The sequence below is a fragment of the Desmodus rotundus genome, chromosome 9 (genome assembly GCF_022682495.2).
Source record: "Desmodus rotundus isolate HL8 chromosome 9, HLdesRot8A.1, whole genome shotgun sequence".
Taxonomy (NCBI): Eukaryota; Metazoa; Chordata; class Mammalia; order Chiroptera; family Phyllostomidae; genus Desmodus; species Desmodus rotundus.
Genome location: NC_071395.1, coordinates 74,945,660 through 74,956,564, shown reverse-complemented (window position 1 = coordinate 74,956,564; position 10,905 = coordinate 74,945,660). Strand labels below are relative to the sequence as shown.

General features: G+C 45.7%; 1 protein-coding gene across 3 annotated transcripts in view; it reads right to left on the bottom strand.

The window, feature by feature from the left end:
- Nucleotides 1–803: 803 nt before the first annotated feature.
- Nucleotides 804–10,905, bottom strand: part of ITGAE (integrin subunit alpha E) — a 60,253-nt gene continuing 50,151 nt past the window's right edge. The window contains exons 28-31 of one of the 3 annotated variants that reach the window (XM_045199156.2): nucleotides 10,685–10,780; nucleotides 7,290–7,385; nucleotides 2,004–2,114; nucleotides 804–1,096 (exon numbers count right to left, since the gene is read on the bottom strand). In XM_045199156.2, the coding sequence (XP_045055091.2) occupies nucleotides 950–1,096; nucleotides 2,004–2,114; nucleotides 7,290–7,385; nucleotides 10,685–10,780 (450 nt within the window). In that variant the 3' untranslated portion in view covers nucleotides 804–949. The remainder of the gene's footprint in view (nucleotides 1,097–2,003; nucleotides 2,115–7,289; nucleotides 7,386–10,684; nucleotides 10,781–10,905) is intronic. The other 2 variants (XM_045199158.2, XM_045199159.2) reach the window with 2 other exon arrangements.

Genomic DNA, 10,905 nt, shown 5'->3' with positions numbered 1-10,905 from the left:
CAAGCCCCAGCGTAGAATTCTAAGAATTAGGCTGGTGGCTTTTTCCTAGACCAGGAAATCAAACGGTTTGCAGAACCACGTGAGAGCCACTGTTTTCTCCCGCCCCAGCACTCCAAACTTAATCTCAGACCCCACAGGTCTAAGAGAGGAAAGATTACCCCAGGGGAGGGAGGACACTAGCCAGAGCCCAGGAGCATCTGCCAGACCTCTGCGCAGGGCTAGTCCAGGCCCCTTTCCCAGGCCCTGGATGAGAGGAACCTCCCCCAGAAACCACACCTTCCATCCTCTAAACACTGCCCTCAGGACTGAGTCTGGCTACAGGGTCCTAGCAGTGGGCCGGCCAGACCCAGAATCCGCTCCTCAGGAAGGAGAAAGAGAGAAGCCTCCCACTGGCCCTCCTGGGGGCCTGCACTGTGGTCCTGACTTCTTTGTGGTCTTAGGAAGGGGTCCTCTTTTAGACAGACCACCAGTAACGGCTACTGCTTCCTCATGCCCACCAGCAAATCTGTGAGACTCCCCCATTCTGGAGGGCACATTTTTTAATAAAGATTTTATGTATAGAGAGAGGGGGAGGGAGGGAGAAAGAAAGGGAGAGAAACATTAACGTGCAAGACAGAAATCAATTGGTTGCCTCTCCCACGCCCACAACTGGGGACCCCATGGGCAACCCAGGCATGTGCCCTGTGTGGGAATCAAACCAGAGACCTTTCAGTTTGCGGGACAACACCCAGCCCAATGAGCCACACCAGCCAGGGCTAAGGACAATTCTGTAAATAAAACAGCTTAATACTACTAAATACCAAATGTTTCCCAAGTTTATTTTTTGCACAATGCACAGACACATTTGGGACAATGTATTATTAAAAACCAATATTCTACAAACAATTTCTTCGATTCTGCCCTAGATCATCCTCCTAAAGGAAAAAGTAACTAGTACAACACCAAGTTTCTACAGGTTCGAGGACAGGCTGACCGTCTCTCCCAATGCACGAGGAAGCTGGTCTTGATCTTCTGTGAGCGAATTCTCTGATTTCGTCTGGGTCTTCCTTACGTTGTCCAAGTTCAGCTGCTGGTATTTTCTCTTAAAAAAGCCACACTGAAACAAAGGGCAGGGAAGCCCAGTTACAGACCATTTATCTGGCTGTTGCCAAAAGAGCCCTTATACTCGGCAGGTTCTCATGCTTCCTCTGACTCTCTCCCAGGTAATACAATCCTTCAAGACTCATCTTAAGTGCTGCTTTTCCCACTAGCCTTTCCTGGCACTCATTCCCCAGTCAGAAGTGATTTTCGCCCTTTCTCTGAACCCCCAGAGTTCTTTAACATTTTGAACTTAATTCTGCAAAGTAGTACAGTTTTGGCTGTACCAGATCCTGTTTATGTAAAAGGACTCAGGCTACTATAGTAAGACTAGAATATCGAGTACGGCCTCCTACATCAAGAAACTCGCCATCTGGTAGAAAGAGAAGAATTACCACATAGTGCCACTTGGAAGGGTTTCTGGGTAGGAGCTCACAGGAAAAGCATGTAACTCAGCTCAAAGGACCTAGAATCCTCTGGGCTGAGTTTTAAGGGAAGAGTGTGAGCAAAGTAAAAATGTGAAGAAGAGCATGGGGTGGCAGACAGCTGGATTGCAAGCACAAAGACACAAACCTACTTAGTTCAAACTCCGAGGAAAAAGCAAGACTTAAGGGTGGAACAGGTAGAGGCCAGAAAGTAGAGAATCTTGCATAGCAGAAAGAGAGTTTGAACATTAAAAGAAGGAAGGATTTAAATAGGGGAGCAATAATCGGATCTGAGGAAAAACTCTCTGTATTCCAATACCTCAATTACATCTTCATCTTTCTCAAAGAGAAACTGTCTCACTCATTTGCCTAACAGCTGTGTGGCTGAAGGAAGAGGGTAAAGTGGTCACATGGCCAGGGCAGCTGCTCTAAGTCTGGTCCGGCTGGCCCAGAGAGTCCTGCGCCCAGCACCAGAGCCTGTACGGACACAACAGAACTGACCTTGAATAGGATGACTACAATCACGATCAAAACCAGAAGGCCGGCAACACTGCTTCCAATGATGAGAGGCAAGGAGGGGCGCGCCTCATCCTGCAGGAAGACGACAGTGATCTGGGGCAAGACAAAGAGACCATCCAGTAAGTCCCGTAAAGCGAATGAGAAAAAATTCCACACGTTATTTTAAGGAGGAAAATATGAGTAGAGGCTTACAGTGCTGGGGTAGAACCTGAACTAGAATTGATGAATTGCTGGAGGCTCAGCATGGACAACTCTTCAGAGTTAAAAACTCCAGGGAGCCCTGGCTGGTGTGGCTCAGTGGATTGAGTGCCAGCCTGCGAACCAAAGGGTTGCCAGTTCGGTTCCCAGTCAGGACACATGCCTGGGTTGTGGGCCAGGTCCCCAGTAGGGGGTATGCAAGACGCAGAGAATCGATTGAGGTTTCTCTCCCTCTTTTTCTCCCTCCCTTCCCCTCTCTCTAAAATAAATAAAACCTTTAAAAAAAACACTCCAGGGAACCCACTCATAAGAGGGTCCCCACAACACTGAGATTTACATCCAAGAACTTCACCAGGTTCCCACAGTAAATATTGGAGAAAAATCTCTTCCCCTCCCAGCAGGGGGAGGGGAAAAGGAACCATTTTTGAAATACACCAGAGCACCCGTTCTTCTAAAAAGGCCTGCCTTCAAGGGAAACTAGTTAACGACAGCTTTATCTACCAGGGTCTTCATTTTCGGTGCCTAACTTACCTGGGCGGGGGAAGGGAAATACTCAACTTGAGCCCTCTCTGGCTGTCCTGTCCCACCTACAGCAATTGAAAAAACCCCTGAGAAACACTTGTGAAGTTCACAGACCAGAGGCACAAGCCCCCTAAGAGACTGAGACCTACTTACAGGCTCTGTCATCCTTCCCCTCCCCCCACACCTCACCACATCGCTAAGAGCCTATTAATAGCAGTTCCTTTTACCTAATACATCATTCCCAGCAGTCAAGAAAAAATTACCAAGTGTACCAAAAAAGGCAAAAAACACCATTTGAAGAGACAGAGCAAGCATCAGAACCAGACATGGCAAGGACATTGGAATCACCAGACCAGAATTTAAGACAACTGTGATCAGCGCGCTAAGGCTCTATGGATAAAGCAGGCAGCATGCGAGAACAAAGAACAGGTATGCAATGCAGGTAGAAAGATGGAAATCCTAAGGAAGAACCAAAACGAAATGCTGGAGATAAAACACTAACAAAAATGAAGAATGCCTTTGATGGCTCAGTAGTAGACTGCCTTGGCTAAGGAAAGACTCTCTGAGCTACATAAATCAACAGAATCCTCAAAAAGCAAACAGAACAACTCTGGCTGGTGTGGCTCAGTGGCTGAGCACCAGCCTGCTAACCAAAAGGTCACCCGTTCGACTCCTGATCAGGGCACATGCCTGGGTTGCGGGCCAGGTCCCCAGTTGTGGGTGTGCGAGAGGCAACCGGTCGATGTTTCTGTTCTTCTCTTTCTCCTTCCCTCCCCCACTCTCTAAGATGATGAGAACACTTTATAGAAACTACTTTGACTTGTAATACAGAAATAGAGCTCAGTCTGCCAGAAGACTGTGACCTTCTGTTAAGGATTCTCTGACAGTTTAACAGAGGATCCCACGGGATTAAGGTCTTTAGGTTTTAAAGACTGACAGCTAGGACATTACACACACTTGATCCCCAAGCTCATCATCTTCAAAATGATGACCTATTGAAAGTATCTTTAATTCCTTCCAACTCCGCTCTGACAGCCCTTTCTGAGGTTCTACAAAGTCTGGTAACACAATTTTCTCCACACAAAATATATGGCAAAGATACTGGTCTGCTCCTCACCAGACTAAAGTGTATGTTACCCCAGAGACAGGAAAATAAATGCCAAACCACACCCAAGTGTACGCCTTCTAGAGCTCTTCCACGAGAAGCCTTCCCCAGACTCAGTTTCAGAGTCTGAGCTGTCTCCTCACTAACAGTCACACAGAGAGATCTGAGAAGATCACTGGGGGAGAAGGAGGCAGGAGGGAGGGGCCTGATGAGGAGGCTGCCAGAGGCATTGGTATCCAGCTTAGGGAGTCCACGGAATCACGGGCCAGGTTTAAAATACAAGGAGTGCAGAGATGGCTCTTGCGCTTTCTCCCTCGGGGACGCCTGGATGATCTTGCTGCAGCTGCCTGCATTTCCCAAAGGCTGGCATTTTGGATGGGTTTTGGATGGGAGAAGAAACTCCGGGCACAGCCTAGATTGGGCTAGCCTGGCAGAGGGTGGCAGGGTTATTCTTTGGGTGTTTTAGTAGGGATGGACCCTAACACACAGAAGCCTGACATTCTTTCAAAATTGTGTAGCTTTTGTGTCTTACGTTGTTTTAGTTTATAAACTAATCCTACAGAAATAATTAAAAACTAACAGGGGGAATGATAGGGGAACTCAGGAGTTAAATAAAGAGTTTAGCCTTGATAGGTCTAAGTGACTAATGCATGTGGAAAGCTGTTGTTCCAAAATTTGCATAGCTTTTGAATTTTGAATAAAGACTCCTTTCCTCTATCACCAAAGCTCTGCCTCCAGAATTTTTCCTGGAGGGTGGCCTGGCAGCGGGACCCCACTTGTGGTGCGGTGACAACAGGACTCAGCTGGAGAGCTCAGGGGATGTGCTTCCCAAGTGAGGCCCACGTGGCTGTCCCACGTTGTGGGCGGCATACGCATCATGGCCAGAGCACAACCCCAGCACTTAAGTGAGGCCAAAGGGCCACCAAAACTTCTCTGCCTGCCCGAAATACCGAGTTCCTTTCACGCGAGTGTTTAAGCACCGAGGTTATCAATGCTTTGGAGAGAAATTCTGTATGGAGTGGAAGGCTAGACAAATTTATCTCTAAGGACTCTTCTAACTGAGTTACAAATGCTGGTAGCCCTGGCCGGGTAGCACAGTGGGTTACAGCATTATCCCCATTTGCCAAGATTTTGGGTTTGATCTCCGATCAGGGACATACAAGAAACAATCAATGAATGCATAAATAAGAGGAACAACCAATAGATGTTTTTCTTTCTCTTCCTCTCTCTCTCTAAAATCAGTAAGTAAAAGTTTTTTTTTTTAAAAAAGCACCCAATGAATGCATAAATAAGTGGAACAGATTAATGTTTCTCTCAAATCAATCAATAAATAAAAAAAACAAATGCTGGTTACTTCCTAGGATTGACCCTCCAGGCCGTATTTACATAGCTGAACTTAAAAAGGATTACAAGTTCTAGCGAGTAGGAGGGAGCAAAGCCAATGAGAGGGAGGAACAGGAAGAGAGCTGGTTTTTTTCTTCTATGGAAGTGAAGTGGGGGGAGGAAAGGACTTGAGAACCGGGGTTTAGGAAAGTGATGAAAGGAAGTCCCAAGGTGAGACTGGTTTCACAGGCCAGGTCTGAGCTGAAGAAATGCTTGTATTTCTCAAAGTCTCTTCCCCTTGCCCCCTTCCAAACCCGAGGTTTCTAAAGGGCCCCAAGGCCGCCCAGTAGAGGTGAAGGGAGAGGCAGGACACAGGATACCACCGCTTGTAGCAGACTCTGACGGGGCTACTCCATAGCTGTTCCCCACTTTCAGGCTCGGTTCAGAAATCATGACTGGTCTAAGCCAGTCACTACAAAGCTTGACTGTCCCCTCTGCCAAGGACTGACATGGGATCCAGTTCTCACTAACAACATATAGGGAGATACGTGCTGGGAGTTTTTAGGAAAATTTCACTCCCTGAAAAGGGAAAGCACGTGAAGAAAAGATCTTTTTGCTACTGACCTCTTGCTTCCTATTTTGTGTTCTGCCGTGTGAAAATACAGCCGTGGGAAAGGCGGCAGCTTTGTGCTGGCCGCGCGGGAAGCATCACCAACAGAGAGATGTGCGCACAAGACTCAGAAGGAGCCAGGCCGTTCACCCTGGTCTCCTTTACTAGGTGAACAACGGAGGCCAAGCCTGCCCTTACTTGCAGCTGAAATGCACTTGGATACACAGCTATTTACACTCATAGGTTCACTGTAAGTCAGGTGCTTACTGTCAGGAGCTACTTAATACTTTGCTTAGGGCAGGGGTGTCAAACACATTTTCACTGGGGGCCACACCGGCCTCACAATTGCCTTCAAAGAACCAAAATAATTTCAGGACTGTATAAATGTAACTGCTCCTTAACTGCTAAGGAGCTGAAATTACATTTGGCCCTTTGAAGGCAACCCCGAGGCTGATGTGGCCCCCGGTGAAAATGAGTTTGACACCCCTGGCTTAGGGTACTGAATTTAAAGAAAATAATTATAAGAAATCTATACTATAGAAAAATATCAGTAAGAGAAGGAAGTATATAAATATTTAAGAATGTGCACAGAAGTTACTGTTAACAGTAACTCCCTTTGGGAAGAGGGAGTTGGGGCGTGGAAGGGTGGAGTGAAGGAGCCATTATTTTTCATTTGACATCTTTCTGTAAGGCTTGGATTTTCTTCTAAGCCTTTTTTAAAAAAAATCTGAGCAGTGAGATAATGGGGCACTTTTCTTTCTTCTGTATCATTTCCTGTATTAGAAATGCTTAAAAATAAAGGGACACATTATTCCTGACATGTCTAGAACTGCTCCTTTCTCCTCCTCGTCCAGAAAGGAAGTCAGAGGATCTAATATTTAGCAATCCAGTCTCTCTAAACATCCCTCCAGTAATGAATCAAGCCTAAGGGAAGAGCTGGATCACCTCGGGAGCCAGCAGCGCATCCAGGTGAGTGTCATCCAGAACGACAACTAAAGGGAACACACACAGCATTCAGGCCACAGGCCGCAGACATCCCTTTGACTTGGGGTCACACTTCTGCAAAACAAACCCCAAGAGTTCTAGTACTTAGGCTAAGACTTGTCAACACGGTATGCATTTCTGAGTTTGGCGACTGTTTAATATTGTAACGAAATGCTGATCCCGTACACTAGAAAGAGTTAATACACACAATTTCTCATTTCACAAATTAAAAAAAAAATCTTCTCAAATCAAAGTGTACGTCATTGTTGGATCCAGCCTAGTTATTTCAGCTTAGACTTCCTCAGCTTAGGCCTCGTATTTAATTGCCTCATTTCACAGATGGAAAAATTGAAACAGAAGCCGATTAGCTCAAAGCCACAGAGGCAGTTGGTGGCAAGTCAAGATCAGAGGTGATGAGACTGAAAACAGGAACAGGGCAACGGCAGAGCACCTGTACAGAGGCTCTGAGGCTAGGCACAGTTTTCCTAGGACACTAGCCGGGAACCGCAAAACAGACAGGAATTACCTTAGTTCTGTGGTTCTCTGCGTTCAGCCCCTCATACAGAGATTTGTTGAAAGATATTTCACCAAGGATCTGCAGTTCAGTTACATCTCTTAGGACCTATGGGGGGAGGGGAGAGGAAACGCGTTTTAGACGTGGACTTACTGTTTACGTGCAGCATTCACCATCCTCCCTTTAAACGTGTTCCATCTCTACTATTCCTTAGCCTAGTTAATGGCTTTGGCAACCAAGTTACCCAAGCAAGATCCCTGCAGTTCCTCAACTTTTCCCTTACCCTTTACCTCATGTCACACGCTCACGCACCCACCTCAGCTCAGTTTTCTTGACAATCTTTCCTTTTTTTTGAGCCTCTCTTTCTCCATCCCCATAGTTACTTTTCCAGTTCAAATCTCACCATTCACCTGGATCCACTGCAAGACGTTAAACTACACTGTAGTTCCTACTTTTGAATGAGTGATCAGAGAAAGCCTCACTAAGAAGGTAACATTTGAGGTAAATATAAGAAATCACTACTTCTGGCCAAGATGGAGGCGAAGGTAGACACGCTGTGCCTCCTCGCACAACCAAAAGAAGGACAACAATAATTTAAAAACAAAAAACAACCAGAACTGACAGAAAATCGAACTGTATCGAAGTCCAACCCAAGGAGATAAAGAAGACACATTCATCCAGACCGGTAGGAGGGGCGGAGATGGGCAGCCCGGCAGAGGACGCAAGGCAAGGCTGCAGCTGGCAGACCCAGCGAGGTGGCAGATTGTGGAGCGGGGTGGGCAAGGCTGGCCAGCGAGGCAGCACCCAGTGACAGACCTCGCAACCCAGAGTTCCAGCTCGGGGAAATAAAGCCTCAGAACACTGATTGAAAACACCTTTGGGGGTTGAGGCGGCAGCAGGAGAAACTCCCAGCCCCATAGGAGAGTTCGTTGGAGAGGCCCACAGGGTCCTAGAACGTACACAAGCCCACCCACCCGGGAGTCAGCATCCGAAGGGCCCAATTTGATTGTGGGTAGTGGGGGAAGAGACTGAAAACCACCAGGGAGCAGAGCAAGTGCCATTGCTCCCTCTGGAACCTTTCCCCCACGTACAGCATCACAGTGCAGGGAGGAGGGCTACCTGACCCTGGTGAACACCTAAGGCTCCGCCCCTTTACCTCCTAACAGGTGCGCCAATACAAAAAAATGGCCCAAACAAAAGAACAGAATAAAGCTCCAGAAAAAATACAACTAAGCTACGAAGAGATAGCCAACCTATCACATGCACAGTTCAAAACACTGGTAATCAGGATGCTCACAGAATTGGTCGAATATGGTAACAAATTCGAGGTAAAAATGAAGGCTATGCTAAGTGAAATCAAGGAAAATGTACAGGGAACCAATGGTGATGGGAAGGAAACTGGAACTCAAATCAACGGTGTGGACCAGAAAGAAGGAAGAAACGTCCAAGTGGAACAGAATGAAGAAGCAGGAATTCAAAAAAAATGAGGAGAGGCTTAGGAACCTCCAGGACATCTTTAAACATTCCAGCATCCGAATCATGAGGGTACCAGAAGGAGAAGAGGAAGAGCAAACAATTGAAAACTCATTTGAACAAATAATCAGGGAGAACTTTCCCAATCTGGCAAAGGAAACAGACTTCCAGGAAGTCCAGGAAGCTCAGAGAGTACCAAAGAAGTTGGACTCAAGGAGGAACACACCAAGGCACATCATAATTACATTACCCAAGATGAAACAGAAGGAGAGAATCTTAGAAGCAGTAAGAGAAAAGGACATAGTTAGTACGCCCATAAGACTGTCAGCTGTTTTAAAAAAAAAAGAGAGACCTTACAGGCAAGAAGGGGCTGGCAAGAAATATTCCAAGTCATGAAAGACAAGGACCTACATCCAAGATTGCTCTATCCAGCAAAGCTCTCATTTAGAATGGAAGGACAAATAAAGTGCTTCTCAGATAAGGTCAAGTTAAAGGAGTTCATCATCACCAAGCCCTTATTATATGAAATGTTAAAGGGATTTATCTAAGAAAAAGAAAAAAATATGAACAGTAAAATGACAGCAAACTCACAGTTATTAACAACCACACCTATAACAAAAACAAAAGCAAACTAAGCAAACAACTAGAACAGGAACAGAATCACAGAAGTGGAGATCACATGGAGGGTTATCAACAGGGGAGTGGGAGGGGGAGAGAGGGGGGGAAAGGTACAGAGAATAAGTAGCATAAATAGTAGGTAGAAAACAGACAGGGGGAGGGTAAGAATAGTATAGGAAATGTAGAAGCAAAAGAACTTATATGTTTGACCCATGGACATGAACTAAGGGGGGAGAATGTGGGTGGGAGGGGGTGTGCAGGGCAGAGGGGAGTGAAGGGGGGAAAATGGGACAACTGTAATAGCATAATCAATAAAAATATATATTTTTAAAAATCATACACATTAAAATATGGAAGAACAGTGTCATGCAGAAGAACAAGTACAAAGGTCCTGTGGCCAGAACAAGATGGCAAGCTGGAGGAGCAGAAAGGGCAGAATAGCTGGAGTATAAGAAGTCCAGAAGGAGTACTAGAGATGATGTTGAAAAAGAAATCAAGAGACCAGATCACGCAGTGCCTTGCAGGACCCTGAAATAGTATGGACTTTAGTCTAGGTGTATTCAAAAGCACATTTGCTTTTATAAAACAGCTGTTGCGTGAAGAATGTTTGGAGAGGGCACGCGGAGAGCAGAGGCAAGAAGAGCAGACAGAAGGGCACTGCAACAATCTGGGCAAAAGATGGCGGCCTGAACCACAGCAGTAGCAGTGGGGGTGTGGAGGGGTGAATGGATTTAGAATATACCCTATTTTGCTGTGTATAATCCACACCCACGTTTTGGGACCATGCTTTCAGGAAAAAAAAATCTTTCATTTTAACTTTTTAATTCAACTTTTGAGATCCTTTTTTTGTGTACTAGAAAGGAATTTTAGCATTTATTTTTGAACATATGGGTATCGTTATTGCTTTCTAGAGCTTTTAACGCATAACCATAAATAAAAGACTTAAAAACATTTATGTAGATACAGAATTAGTACTCCCCATGTATAATGCACATCCCTATTTTCCCCTAAAATTTTGGGCAAAACCGTGCACACTATATATGGCAAAATATGGTATTTGGGAAGCGGAATGACAGAACTTGCTGTTGGAATAGATATGGGCAAGTAAGAAAGCGAGGAGTCCCAAGAAATTCCTAGAAAGTTACTGCAGTGTACGTTATCCGGGGTAATCGGGTAAGGAGAAGATTTGAGCAGAATGTGGGTCAAGGGACATGTGATATTTGAGATGCTAGTATCCTGCTAATACCCTTTCTATGGGACACAGATGCCCGTGAGTTGCAGGATAATCAAATCTGGAGCATTTCAGTCTCAAGTACCTGCTTAGCTTGATTCACGGAAATCTCTACTGCTACCGTTACATTCTCTTTATCCGAACTGATGACACAGCTCACTGAATGCCATTCCTCCACATGCTGGAAAAGGAAAGTCTAGTTAGCACAATCCCTCTTTGTATGGAAAAGCTGGGATTTTAACACAGCACACAGAGCACCTAAAGATCCCGGAATACAGTTGTGAGCAGCTGCATCGCTCACCTTGG